Here is a 13,711-nt window from a genome sequence, read left to right as displayed (position 1 = left end):
TACATTCACCTCACAATACATAAATCACACACTAATTCATTTATTTGGATACTATTCCAAAGTTTGCACTCAAAAAATTGCATGGCTTATTGTAAGTCTTTGAAGAAATGCATCGTCCTGTTTAGGTGGGTTGAAGAAACTGCATCTAAAACCAATTTCACCCAACCTTATTAGTCTACTTAAATTATCAACAAGGATACAGCTTCTATATCTGAATTATGTGTCACTCACTAGGGATAGCAATTAGGTAGGTAAATGGTTACCTACTCTGTCCAAGGGTGTAGCCACATAGTAGAGAGTGGGGTAAAATGACACCAATCACCTTGAAGAAAATATAAATTGTGTATTAAGTACGTTATCTAATATTGACCTCAGTTAATCAAGTTAAAAACTTTTTAAGAGAATGGAGTCAAAGAGTAAATTTCATCTTCACTGTAACACTTCAAGTAGACAATTTTCTTTCCATTAAATTATTTTGAATTGGTACATAAGCCACATGATAAACTGTATTCTAAAAGTCATGCAAGTAATATGGGGGAAAAATCGACCCAAGCCTGAGAAACCTGCCCAAAGGCCAACACCCAACATGACCTAATCTGAACCGACTTCAAAAGCCAACAATCCAAACCTGATCCTAAGGGTGTGTTTGGATGAGGAATTTTGAAATTTTGAATATTGGAATTTGATTTGATAAAGAAAATAAAATAAGTAAAAAAAAGAACAATGATGTTAGAGATAGAAAAAGAAAAAGATAGAGAAAACATGTTATATGGGTGTCATTAGATTTGTAAATATGTATAGACGTTAGTAATAATATTGAAAAGATTAAGAAACATATTTAAAATGAGTTATTGTAGTTAGAGTGAAAGAAAATAAAAGTTACATCTACGAGGAAAGAGAACAAAAGTTTATGTCTTACTAAAAAAATCAAGGAATTCAGAAATGGTATCATTTGAAATGAGAAATTTGGGCCTTCAAAATCACTTATCCAAATTCCAAGAATTTTGACAATTCCAATTTTTATTTTGCCATATGTACACATATATACACATAAAAGAAAAGTCATAACCCATAATGATCCAAAGTCCCAAACGCAAAACAACTCAACACAAACCGAACCCGACCCACCCTGCCCCCCAATTGCCACCTCCAACAAAAGTGGAAACAGACCTTTGCAAATTATTGGATTAAATCATTTGAGCAAAACCTGAAAGAGGAACTATTTATACTTTACAGACATATGCTTAGCATGAGCAAAAGATGACAAACAAGGGATGTCAATTTGGAGAAAGGAATTTGCTATAGATCATTGCAGAATTTTCAGAGACATATCATCAAGAAAAGCTTAAAAGAAGCCGTGCCTAAATGATAACCTCCTTTACGGCATGAAAGAAGACCTAGTTATTCACAATAGAATAGGTGGATTAAGTTAAATTTCGTGGTCATTAAAAGTAATGCCAGCCTCGAATCAAGCTAAACGAATGAGGCCCATGATGACAACAAAGAAAGAAAGCAGAGTAGGTATGCCACAAATTGAGGAGAAAATAAAACTTCTATTAGAATGCTAAGGAAATAAGATGCTTCGAAAGAAAAGGGTCAGTGTCTTAGAAACTGTAAGGTATAAGAAGGTTCCAACACATGATGCCAAAAATCATAGTACAAAGGTCATTTTGTAGAATCAAGTGGAAAAAGGTAACTACCTCTATAACCACAACCAGCTCAGTTAAGAAAATTCTCTCTTCATCTCCAAGCAGCACCCTGCTATAGTTTGAGAGAATAGATGACAACCATGAAAACAGACTGCACTGTTCAACCAGATAACAAGCCATTTTATGCAACTGAACAGACTTTTTCAGTATCTGCAAAAAAAAAAAAAAAAAAGTGCCTTACTTTTGAAACAAGCTCATCGACAACAATACTAAATCTAGAATAAAGTAACTTCCGCATCCACTAATTCAAGAATTAAATTTGTTCCGTTTACATTGGCTCTAAATATTGAACTTAAATGACATCAAATAAATGGAAGAAGACCAGTTAAGATTAAAAAAACAAAAATTCAATATCATATATGAAATAATAGACCACCAGCTTCAAAGTTTCAAAAGATAATGGGCCAAGCTGACTCCTGAGTTTGTCACAACGGTAGCAGTCTGAATATAAAGATCAAAAGAACAAATGGATAGAAAAAATCATAGAGCAACCATCTACATGTTAATCTTGGAGAATCATATTTGTGATTCCATTTAATCAAAGGCCAAACAAGATGATTGTATTTGAAATTGATCAATACAGTACATCAAAATTGTTATAAAACTTTACCAATCAATGTACCCAAGTCTGTCAACATAAATCCAGAAACGGCATCAATGAAACATATTTCCTCTGTTCCAAACTAATTCTCCTCACATTTGTTCCAACTAGCCCCATGATGTCTATGACTCGCATTATCTATAGAGCAAAATGTTATTTTTATTTCTATTATTCTCATTAACTTTTTCCATGTTTAATCGAACAACCAGAACAACTGAAAACAAGTAATCTGCGGCTAGCAGGAGAAATGTTGTAACCTAGATTGATTGGCTGACTTCTAAAGTTTAGCGTTCATTGAGAAGAATCCTTCTTTTAACCTTAACCTATCATATGGAGCTTAAATGTTCCCTAGTGTCCTCCATGCCACATTGAATTACTTGAATACATAACTTTCATCAGATCACATCATATTAGCTAAAGGTGATATGATTCTATTGGGGACCTAAGGAACTCCACCAAAATCTTACCCTTATCCCAATAATATGATATAAATACTTACTCAAATCTTCTTTTAAGTAATTTTTTGGCTCATTTTTACCTCAATTTTCTCCCTCTAGTCTCTTCAAAGCCCTACGTCTAAACCTTAGTCACTTGTTGCCCAATTATTTCCATTACAGCATTCTTCCCATATTACCAATATTCTAACCACCTAAGCTTTGTGCCAGTACCACACTAATACAAAATCTAATGTTTCCTCACCCATCACCACTCACCACATTTAAGTTCTTTAAGGATTGCCAACTAGTGTTGGCCCTCTATACTTTTTTTCTTTAGATGTATGTAACAAAACCTAAACTTTCAAGAACCCTAAACCACAATTACCAAACTCCAATACACCCTTCATTTCTGTAACTGTTCATCAACTTCACATAAAATGAACAAAAAGTTACTCCATTTTAAAACTTAAATATACTACCAATCAATGATTAGTGCTCTTTCAAAAAGGAAATATAATGGGATATAGGGACTAAAATCACATTAAAAATAAGAATATAGTATGAATGTATCAGTGATAAGATGATACTGAGACAAAAATTAAATTTACAGAAAAAGTGACAATTTCAACCTTTTCAAGAAACTGGCAATGACAATAATCGGCTGGTGAAAATATGATATAGAAGTATATAAAAAACCAGACAACCAATCATAACAGCCTAAATATTACCTGAAGAATTAGTTTCTTTGACTCATTATCTGAAAGAGGGGAAACATAAAAACTCATCAGAGTCTCTAAAATAGAGCTCCTGATAAACAACCAAGCATCATCCTCTAAATTAAGCCCTGCATAGGCTAGGCGAAGTATCCAGAGCCTCTGTGCTCTAAAGTTAACAGCACTACTCTGGAAAAAATCAGGAAACAACGGTATTTGCTGCAAACACAAATGAAACATATAAAGAGTTGGCTACCATACATGGTAATGATAAGAAAAAGGAAAGCAATTTAAAGAAGCATCTTTAAACAAAAGGTTTTTGGCCTTTGGCAAACCTTATCTTGGTCATAAACAAGTACCTTCATATTTACTCTAGAAGAGTCCATCAAAAGCTTATTAAAGGTTGAATAATGTTCATGCAAAGGATCCAACAAAACCAGTGATGTCTCTGCAGCGAAAAGAGCTATAACAGAAGGGATTCTTTGCCATGGCTCTTCTATTCCATTTTGCATATACATCAACAACAGATGAAGTCGCATAACATCTTTTTTCCTCTGACACCTCTGAAAAATTAATTTGAATTTTGGGTAACTATTACTTCACTAAAAATTCCATGCAATTAGCAAACTTATGCACAACAATTAGTCTGGAAAATATAATATCCCCATATTTATAATATCTAATCCAATTAACAGCTTAGTTGCTACTGTAGATTCAAGTACCAAAGTCTACTTCCAGAAAGAATTATCCAATACAGGGAATCTCAAATTTTTCCGAACTTCATGCATTGGGGAACCATTGAACTGAAATGGACAAATTGTGACCCAGCGAAGGAGTAACTTACAACATAAACTTACCAGAAGGGACAGTTTACTTTTAAAAAGAAAAGGTTTATCAGCTGAATTTATGTTTATTATTTTTCAAAACAATTCTGGTTTTCTCTTTCTTGGTGAGAAGCAAGATGTTTCAAATTGTGTGAACATCATCAGACTGCACAGCCAAAAAAAAGGTTGAATTTTAAATTTGGTCTCTCCACTATTTCAATTTGGCAGTTTTAGCCCCTCTACCTCAATTTTAATGAAATTAATCCTTACACATTTATTAAAAGTCGATTTAAGGATGATTGCTAACAATGTTACAATTTTACAGTTAATTTAGATGACATGGCATTTTGTTGATGACAATGATGAGATAGATTAAGTTTCTGATCACACGGCAAAAATCAATCTAAAAATATTATATGCTTATTTTAATTAAATAACAATTAATATTTGTTTCAGATTCTAAAAACAAACTTTTAGTTTTTTTATTAAAAGAAAGGTTTTTTTCCGTGAACCTGTACACGTCTCCATAAAAAATTTAGGTCAGCATGCCACATAATCAACCAAAAAGCCACATAGCCAAAAGTAATGGTAGAATTTTAATACCATTATCATTGTCCTTAAATTGACTTTCAACAAAAGCGTGTGGATTAATTTCATTAAAATTAGGGTAAAGGGCCTAAAACCACCAAGCTGAAATAGCAGGACCAAATTCAAATTTCAATCACCAGAAAAACAAAAACATTTGACAAGGTTCACTTTCCGCCTTTCTGTAAAGACTACCCTTTGAAGGCAACTAATTTTAACAAAAACAAAGAGGATACACACTCATGAACAAAAGTAACAAAATTATTAAACCCTAATACTTATTCTCCCTTTAAAAATTTTTATAAAACACAAGCACACAACTATTAGTCTATAACTATTAAGGGGACAGCTGTTAAATAACCGTAACTTCAATGTGTTCAGAGAAAATGCATATATAACAAAAGTGCACGCTAACTGATACCAGCAAAATTCAGTACCTCCAGTGAAATCTTGAATCTTGAAAGAACTTCATATGCCAACTTTCTCATCCCGACATCAAGAGCAGACATGCTAACAAATGCAACTGCGAGCAAGCCTAAACCAGCAAACTCGACTGGTTCAATATAGCCTGCTGACAAACTATGAATTGAAAAGTGCATGATGAAAACAGGATCATATCGTTGTATATTTCCAGCACCAGGAGAATGTAGCTGCATACATTGAAACTACAAAAATTATCAGTGTGCTATAGCAGAATCATAACATGAAATAGAAATGCTAGAGCTACTTTACAAAATTCAAAGTAATGGACTACGGTAACAAAAGGTATACCTTAATCATGTCCTTAATATTATCTGATTGAAGCTTGTTCAAGGATATAGGCCTATCACTAGCAGTTCTATCATACGGAAAGTGCAGCACAGTTGCAGCACATACTTTGGGGTCAACTGGAAGATTCTCCCTGTAGTTAATTTTTCGACACTCTTGAACTGCTTCAGTATCAGTCATGATATTACAAGAAGTACCATGCTCCGGCCCATGTTCTTTTCTTACTTTCATAGCAGCACTGCCCCAAAGGTAATCTATTTCTGCAATATATTTAGACTCTGATGAATCAATGGTCTCAATCTCATTTATCAGACTGTACATCTCCAAGTCAATTTCACTTAGTGTTGCACCATAGGAAGACAGAAGCAACAAATGCAATTCTTTAAGATTTATACTATTATCATTTCTCAGATCAAAATCAGACTGAGCAGCACCAGACAGGAGGAGTGTTCTAAGTAACTTAAGGATTTCTAACTGCTTCACACACATCTCAGCTGCTTCCTGATCAACCTTGCCATCCTTCACATTTGAAGTCATATCAGGGACAACAAGCAACCTCAAAATACCGGACATAGGCCTGAAAAATGTACCAGTCTCTAAGATAGATGATTTAGAGATAGAGTGAATCATAGGGGCAAACTGAGAATGACCAATCAACATTTGAAGGCATTGAACACGTGAAAATTTTCCCTCTGACAGCAATATGAGGATGCTTCGTAGAATTCCCAGTGTTTTGGAATCTTCAAATCTGTAGAGGAGAGTGGATCTCATTAATTGTTCTACAAAAGGAATAGATTGCAACAGAATTAGATAACTGTGCATTTTTCTGGTCAGTTGAAGAATATTTCTCAAGATGAAAACTTCCAAACATCTGTACAAGCATAAGCAGTCCCCACCCTTTGCTATTATTGATCTGGAATACTCTGGAACTAAAGGTAATTTCTTAACCATCCATTGCCATGCACCCACTAAAGCATTCATGAAATGCATTCTTGAGGAATCCGCCTTATTAGATCCCATTTTTAACGAGATTTCCCTCAAGCCTCCATCTTCTTCTTTGGGCAGAAAGAGAACTTTATCATCTTCCGGAAATAACAGCATCTTGCAGAATGATATTTTGGCAACAACTTTATTAATACGGTTCAATGACTTATTAACTGAACTAAAATCCATTTCAGTGACACCGCAATCAAGCAGTTCTTCATGTGTAACAGAATATGCGAAAAATGGAATTAAAAAGTTCCAATCGCTTTTTCAGTTTCAAAGAGTCTCCACTTAAGAAAAAGTGATATCTCAACAAATGAATTGCTTTCCCAAGAAGACTTTCGTCAACCAGATTAAAAAGTTCTTGAGCAGAAGAGGGCAAGAACTCGCTGTACTCCTCCTGAAATATATCTCCAGACACAAAGATTTTCCAATGCACAAAACCATTTAATAGCATCCTAGCATAAAAGGATGGTATACTTTTAAAATGCCGGTAGAAGTGCTTCTCAAATTTCACAAAAGCTGAATTTACCAATGATAAAGCAGCAGGAAGAAGCATCAGAAAATCCTCATCTGAAAGGGCATAACCAGAGATTTCTTTCATCAAAATGCCCTTGGAAAAAAAATCTTTGTTTAAGATACTTAAAAATAATTGCCCAAAGATTGACAGATGCAGGGGACTCATCTCAATAAGAAGATGCAACAGTTTAGCTTTTGCAATGCTCACCCTGTAAATGCAATGAGAAACCATTTCTACCGGAGTGCTCATCAAAACCCTTGACATTACTGCACTTGATGGATGAAGTTCACCACACTGTGAGCTTTTTTGTCTATACACAGCATTAACAGCTCTCAGCAAACACATATCAGCAAAATCCAAATCGAAATTACAGGCAAATTTACAAACTTTAACATAGATATCCTCCAAAATATTAACATCAAAAGTCTTCTCTTCCACTTCCCATAAGAAATCATATGGAGCTCTCTCTATGAGAGGCTGCTGCAAATAAGTGGACAGAACTTCAAAACCACCTCCAGCAAGAGAAAAAACAACAGACAGAGCAGACATTACATGAGAATTTTCAGCTGTAAGTTCCTTCACATCAATTCTACTAAACATCCAAAGCCCCAGTTCAAGAAGCTCAAAAGGGGAAATAAATCGAATCAAAGCATGTATAGCACAAAATGATGAGAGAAGTGGCTGCAAATCTCCACTACCACTGCACATATCAAACCTGTCCTTTACATCTAGAAACAGCCTTTGTACCAAGGAACTGAAAGTCCTCCGAATTGTCCTCTTTGCTTCATCTTCAATGACAGAATAATGGCTTTTGGAAAAGGACAAGTAGAAGTCTAAAGTTGCCGTCAAAAGATCCAGGACATGATGATCTAATTTACAAACTCTCTGCCCAGATAAACTCAGAAAAGTATCTAAACCATTCCCTAAAAGTCCTGTTGTCACCTCCTTATTACAGCTCAAAGGACAGGTCAGTGATGATATCACTTCTGGATGACATAAGATAATTTCTCCCACTTCTCTTGTGGTTTCTGCTAACAAAGGAACGTCAGTATTCGTTGCACACTCAAAATCAGGCTTCAAAGCCAACAGTTGGGAAAACATGTGCTTTACAATAATCAAACAAATATCAGAAAGTTGTTCCAGTTCATTTAACTGTTTGTTTCTATAAAACAATCGTACACGATAAAACCAAAATAACACATGGCGCAGAAAGGAAATGGGGCAATCACTAGTCCAATCTGACCTTTTAGCCAAAAGCAAGTCCTGTATCTTGGAGGACTCTGATAAATAAGGGGCATCAATGCTTATAGTTGCTGGAAATAGCACATGAAAGGGCACCTGCTTCAAAAACAAACTAAACGCTGCAGCAGCTGATTGTATCGTATCAAAATCAATGTTAGAGGTCATTCCTTCATCATCATCCTTGCCTTTCTGATGGATCTCTAATAAAGCCATTTCCAGGCCAGGAAAAAAAACTTCAGGCCATAAATTAGAAAGACCAACAAGAAAATTTTGCTCACTAAATATTATTGATGACAACAGTGGGACAGCTACTCCAAGCTTCAGAGAAATAGTCATTACCAAAGGAAAATTGATTAACATATCCTCAGGCGTTGCACATAACATTGCAGAATAAAAGGCTTTAACAATTCCAGTTAGCTCACCATGATGCTCATTTCCAATAAATTTTTTCACTTCACCTAGTGTAATCGCAAAGGAACTATCATCACGGATAGCATTTTTGTCAATGGAAAGAAAATAATGAGGTGGCTGATACCATGCACTTTGTGAGAAGTACAATAAGTTCTTCAATGGCCTCCACTCACATAAGAGATCCCCAGAATCATAAACCATGGAACGGCAATCACCAAGTCCCTCAGACAAAACCGTTTGAACTAAATCAGACAATAATCCCGCATCTACCTATCAAAATTCAGTTATGTTAGAAAATCAGAAACAGACAGTATTCAAGCATAAGGTAAAGCACAAAATCTGTACCTGTGTTTGCAAGAGATACTTCAATGTGTTGGTCACATACAGTGATATCATTGACTTCTCAGATAATGAAAAGGTTCCAGATGAGGAATTGAGCAATCTTATACACTTATCCAGGGCACATACAATGAGGGGGCTGAAGTTAGGGGATATACCTGGAGAACATGAGTAGTGGCTTCAGTAAATATACTGCTGTTCATCATGATTTTTGACAGACAGAAAAATCTTAAACCACAGACCACAATCTCTTCCCCACTTATTTTGGATTTTTTAGAGAACAAGATTTACTCTCTAAATCATTAGCAAAGTCACCATAAGTTATTCATCACTGAAACTTTGTCAATTGACGGAAAATCTGACAGACTTAAGACATCTAATGACTTAAACTCTTATCAGATTCTTGATATGTTGAGTATATGAGATTTTTAAACACCAAACATGTTAGAACCAATTTTCAGCTAAGCTTGTTAGAAAATATTGCTACCCAGATCCAAAGAGTAGCATGCTCTTCCAATAAAAGTAAAAGCTTCATCAACCTCGCATAAGCTGTTACTGTCCAAAATAAAGAAGATAACAATGCAGCAACGGTGATCTGGTCATACAAGCTGATCTTGGTTTTAAAGTAGTTGTCCATTACAGTGAATAGCAAGAAGGGATACTTTGCACTGAGTTAAAAGTTAAGAATAACTCAGAACATAAAGAGCAATAACAAACTATTAAGGCAAAGAATGAGTCATGCATAAAGTAGTCCATTATCCATTTACTTTGTAATGCCACAAGCTACAAAGATGTTCATGTGGACAAATATTTAACATAAAAGGAAAAGATGGATTTAAGCTCACGGCATCAGTTATAAATCTTGAAATGGCTCAAACAGGGACCAGCTTTGTTCTCATGATATTTTTGAAACATTTGAAGAGATAGGGAAGCAAAAATTCTCCATTTGATTGCAGGTCATTCAATATTTCAACAAGCAATCTCAATGTCAAACAGCTTACAGAAAGCATAAATATACAATATTCCCCCATCCCATTGTGCTTCTACAATTTGGATTTCATAAAGATAAGAAAACAAGTCTTAACTTTAGTGTATTTTACATTGAAATTTTAAAATTTTTTATAACATTGATGTTAAATGCCTTTAATACCAAAAAGTAAAATTAAAAATTGTGAAAAACAAAATTTGGAATATAGTACGAGAAATGAAATAGGAAGAGGATGCAATTTTGGAACATTCCAACACAGAAAGCTGGACAATGACAATTGGATAGAGGGAGTACTTGTAACTAGTAAGTACATATTCAATATACAAAGTTAGGCATGCATATATAACAAGATAAGGTCAAAAATGCATATAAATTACTAGCTACCTTTAAAGCCCTTTAAGCGGGACATATATTGCCTAACAATATCCCAATGTTTGAACAGATTATTTCCAATGGTGGAAATTGCGTCACCCAAGAATGAGACAACAACAGGAGACAGGCTCTGCAGCACTTCTACTTCTTGCACCTCAACAGACAATTTATTTCTCCTATAACCTGGCAAAAATAAGAACCATGCACCAATTTCATATGGGTTTCTGTCAAATGCACCAGTACTCAACATTGCTGCTCTTGCCAGATTATAAGCTTGATTCTTTATGTCACTATTTGGAGAAAGTGTTAGCAAGTTAATGAACGTATGCAGATGCTTGTACATCAGTAATGGGGTTCTATTGGATTTTCCATTCCCTGGAGACCATCCTATGTATTCAATTAGCAAAGCCAGAAGAGAGCACTGCAGATCTATTGGTAATGCTAATGGACTGCTCAGAAGATTCATGAAGAAGTCAAATGATCCCTCTAGTACAGTTGGTACAGCCCGCTGCACAAAGTAAAAGAAAATTCTATTTTAGAATAAAATTACAATAGAGAATATTTACTTCAAAATTCAAAAGAAAAATGATAAGCTACAAGTTTTCCTCAAAAATACATGTCACTCATTTGGTGCCTTGGCTAGAAACTTCATTATCCAAAAGAATGCTACTAAGCAAATTAAACATCCGTGAGAATATTTGCTCCGCCAGTTGAAACCATGGATCTTGGTGACCGATCTCACAAACAAGGTTCTACAAATTGGAAATTAGAAGATACATATTCCAAGAACTGAAACTTACAAGATATATCTTGAGAGCATCAAGAAGCTTAGAGTAGAAGTACATCTCCACATCTTTCAATTCCATAACAGGGCTAGAGCATAGGTCTAAACCCCAAATGTCTGAAATGACATTGAAAAATTCCTTTTCAATGTCCAACTCATCTGTCACATGTGCATCTGCAACCACGTCATGATCATCGGGCAGAGCAACGTCAGGAACAGAGCCTATCCCACCTACAATAATGTCTGAGTCCTCCTTCAAAACACCAGCTTTTAATTTCTTTAAACTACTGTTGTCTGGAAATTTTTCTAAACCAAATTTCCTCTTCAGAGAAGACTTAGGAGTTCTATTGTTGGTACCTAGAGAAGAAAGTAATGTCAATAAGACCTGCGTATCAGGGAGCAAAGTTCGAACCTCATTCTGAATATCTTGCTTTACCAGTGCCCAACTTTGCATCATCTGATTTCTTACCGTAGAAATGTTGTTCAAAGAACTGATGAAGGAATCTAACAACTTCAATGCCTCCAAAAGAAGCCTTAATGCTCCATGCTTCACAAGAAAATCAGAGTGAAGCAAACCCTTGGTGACTACAGATCTGCTGAGTGGACGAGGACATATGCAATTAATAATATTTTGCACGTCTACACTATCAAAGGAAGGTGGATCATGAGACTTAGCATCAAGGAAACCAAATGGATTTCCCATGGCCACTGAGGAAATCAAGCTTGCTGCCAGAGAAACAGTAGAAACCCTGCAAGTGCTTCAATTATCATGAACACATACAGTATATAGGAAATAGTATTAACAAGGATAAAAGGGAGGATCTTATGAAAGTGATATGAAAACTGACCAAGTAGGCGATGCATGATCTTCAACACCGTATGGGAACTCATCCATATAAGCTGCACCCAAGGATGGTCTCCCCCGAAGAGTAGCCAAAAGTAAGTCCTTATGATAGCCAATCTCTGTTGCTTTTAGCTTTTTCATTACCCCCAATAATCTTTTTGGATTACCCTTTAATGGATTAGGTTTTCTCTCCAAATCAGGCATCAAACCATTAGAAGGATCTGTGCAAACCATAAGAAGAACGCTATAAGCCAACTCCACAGCAACCCCACAGTTCTGCCTTCCAGAAATGTTCACCAGCTGTTCCAATGTAACACTGCCAAAGAGAACACTCCTAAGACCAGGGGGCACTAATGACTCTTCTGTGAGTACCCTATCACACAGTGTAGACAATACATATGTAACCGTTTCATCATCATCATTCCCAAGGCCTCTCAATACACCAGAATACATTTCCCTCTGTTGCAACACCCACCTCAATAACCCCGGCTTCCCCATCTCCAAAAACGACATAGCAAACCCAACAAATAACTTTCTAGTCGAATGTTTCTTCTTATCAATCTGCTTTCTCTTTTTATACTCAGAAAGTTTGGAAAACCCCTGGAGTTTAAAATCAAAATTCTTGGCAACCTCAGAGGCCAACCCTGAGCCACGCCTAGCAACCGAACCCATCAACAAAAGTGCAGCATTTTGACGCTTCCCATCTTTACTATTCAATTCCCTATAAACATCCTCCAACTTTTCATCAACGATCAATCTAGCAAATTTGTCAAGCACCCTACTCACACCCAATTTATCATTATATCTTCTCCCTTCAGGGTGACTTAAAATAGCTGAAACCAATGACAATACATAGGACATTTCAGGTTTCCCCTGTCGAAGCTTCCAAGCTTCTAGAAGCTCCGACAAGGAAGGAGAAGTTTCAATATAAAGATGAAGCAATTCAGCTCCAGCGTCAGATTTGAGCAACTTAACAAAATCATTGGTAGCGTCTGAAAACAGTTTGATTTCGATAGAATTAATCTTATGCAACAATTCTTTCAACTTAGCTGCGCGAGACGATTCGAAAACAATTGCTTTTGGGACTCCCTCCTCTTCCTCTCCCTCAAACTCACTTTCAGTATCGCTGTCGCACTCCATCACTGCAACAAAACAATACCCAAATAAATAAATAATGATAATTAAGGAAACCAAATTTCTTTATTAGAAAAACCCAGTTTTTATAGACATTAAATTATAGTAATAACAGAGCAAGAACTAAACAAAACCCAGAATATAAAAAAAAAAAAGTGAGAAACAGAAAAGATGATACACTTTGGCTATCAGAAGCAGAGATGCATTCCTCCGTTGAAGGGCAAGTGACCAGACCGTTTTGCCTCTCTCACACTCAGATAGCCAAGTAGTAGGGTTTAAGAAAGAGAGGTTTTTTATTTCGAGCGGGCCGGTATTTTTGGGTTGGGCTTGATTTGTATCTTTTAGGTTTAGAAAGGCCCAATGAGTTTAATAGGCTTAAATAATGCAGGCCCAATTAAATGTCTTAAATTCTGTCACTTTGTTCCACCTTTCTTTTTTCTGAAAACAAAATTTTTC

At 35.7% G+C, this 13,711-nt stretch overlaps 1 protein-coding gene across 3 annotated transcripts in view; it reads right to left on the bottom strand.

The window, feature by feature from the left end:
- EMB2788 (ribosome 60S biogenesis amino-terminal protein) overlaps window positions 1–13,488 on the bottom strand; it is an 18,176-nt gene extending 4,688 nt beyond the window's left edge. The window contains exons 1-10 of one of the 3 annotated variants that reach the window (XM_021431659.2): window positions 13,436–13,471; window positions 12,126–13,263; window positions 11,294–12,026; window positions 10,506–11,001; window positions 9,140–9,291; window positions 5,641–9,064; window positions 5,307–5,519; window positions 3,820–4,023; window positions 3,476–3,679; window positions 1,701–1,859 (exon numbers count right to left, since the gene is read on the bottom strand). In XM_021431659.2, coding sequence (XP_021287334.2) covers window positions 1,701–1,859; window positions 3,476–3,679; window positions 3,820–4,023; window positions 5,307–5,519; window positions 5,641–6,810 — 1,950 coding nt within the window. In that variant the 5' untranslated portion in view covers window positions 6,811–9,064; window positions 9,140–9,291; window positions 10,506–11,001; ... (1 more) ...; window positions 12,126–13,263; window positions 13,436–13,471. Of the gene's footprint in view, window positions 1–1,700; window positions 1,860–3,475; window positions 3,680–3,819; window positions 4,024–5,306; window positions 5,535–5,640; window positions 9,065–9,139; window positions 9,292–10,505; window positions 11,002–11,293; window positions 12,027–12,125; window positions 13,264–13,435 lie in introns of those variants that run through there. The other 2 variants (XM_089784075.1, XM_089784074.1) reach the window with 2 other exon arrangements.
- Window positions 13,489–13,711: the final 223 nt, after the last annotated feature.

Source organism: Theobroma umbraticum, unplaced genomic scaffold, assembly GCF_002168275.2.
Source record: "Theobroma umbraticum cultivar Fairchild unplaced genomic scaffold, ASM216827v3 scaffold_67.0, whole genome shotgun sequence".
In the NCBI taxonomy this organism is placed as follows: domain Eukaryota; kingdom Viridiplantae; phylum Streptophyta; class Magnoliopsida; order Malvales; family Malvaceae; genus Theobroma; species Theobroma umbraticum.
This window is presented reverse-complemented; position numbering and strand designations above follow the sequence as displayed.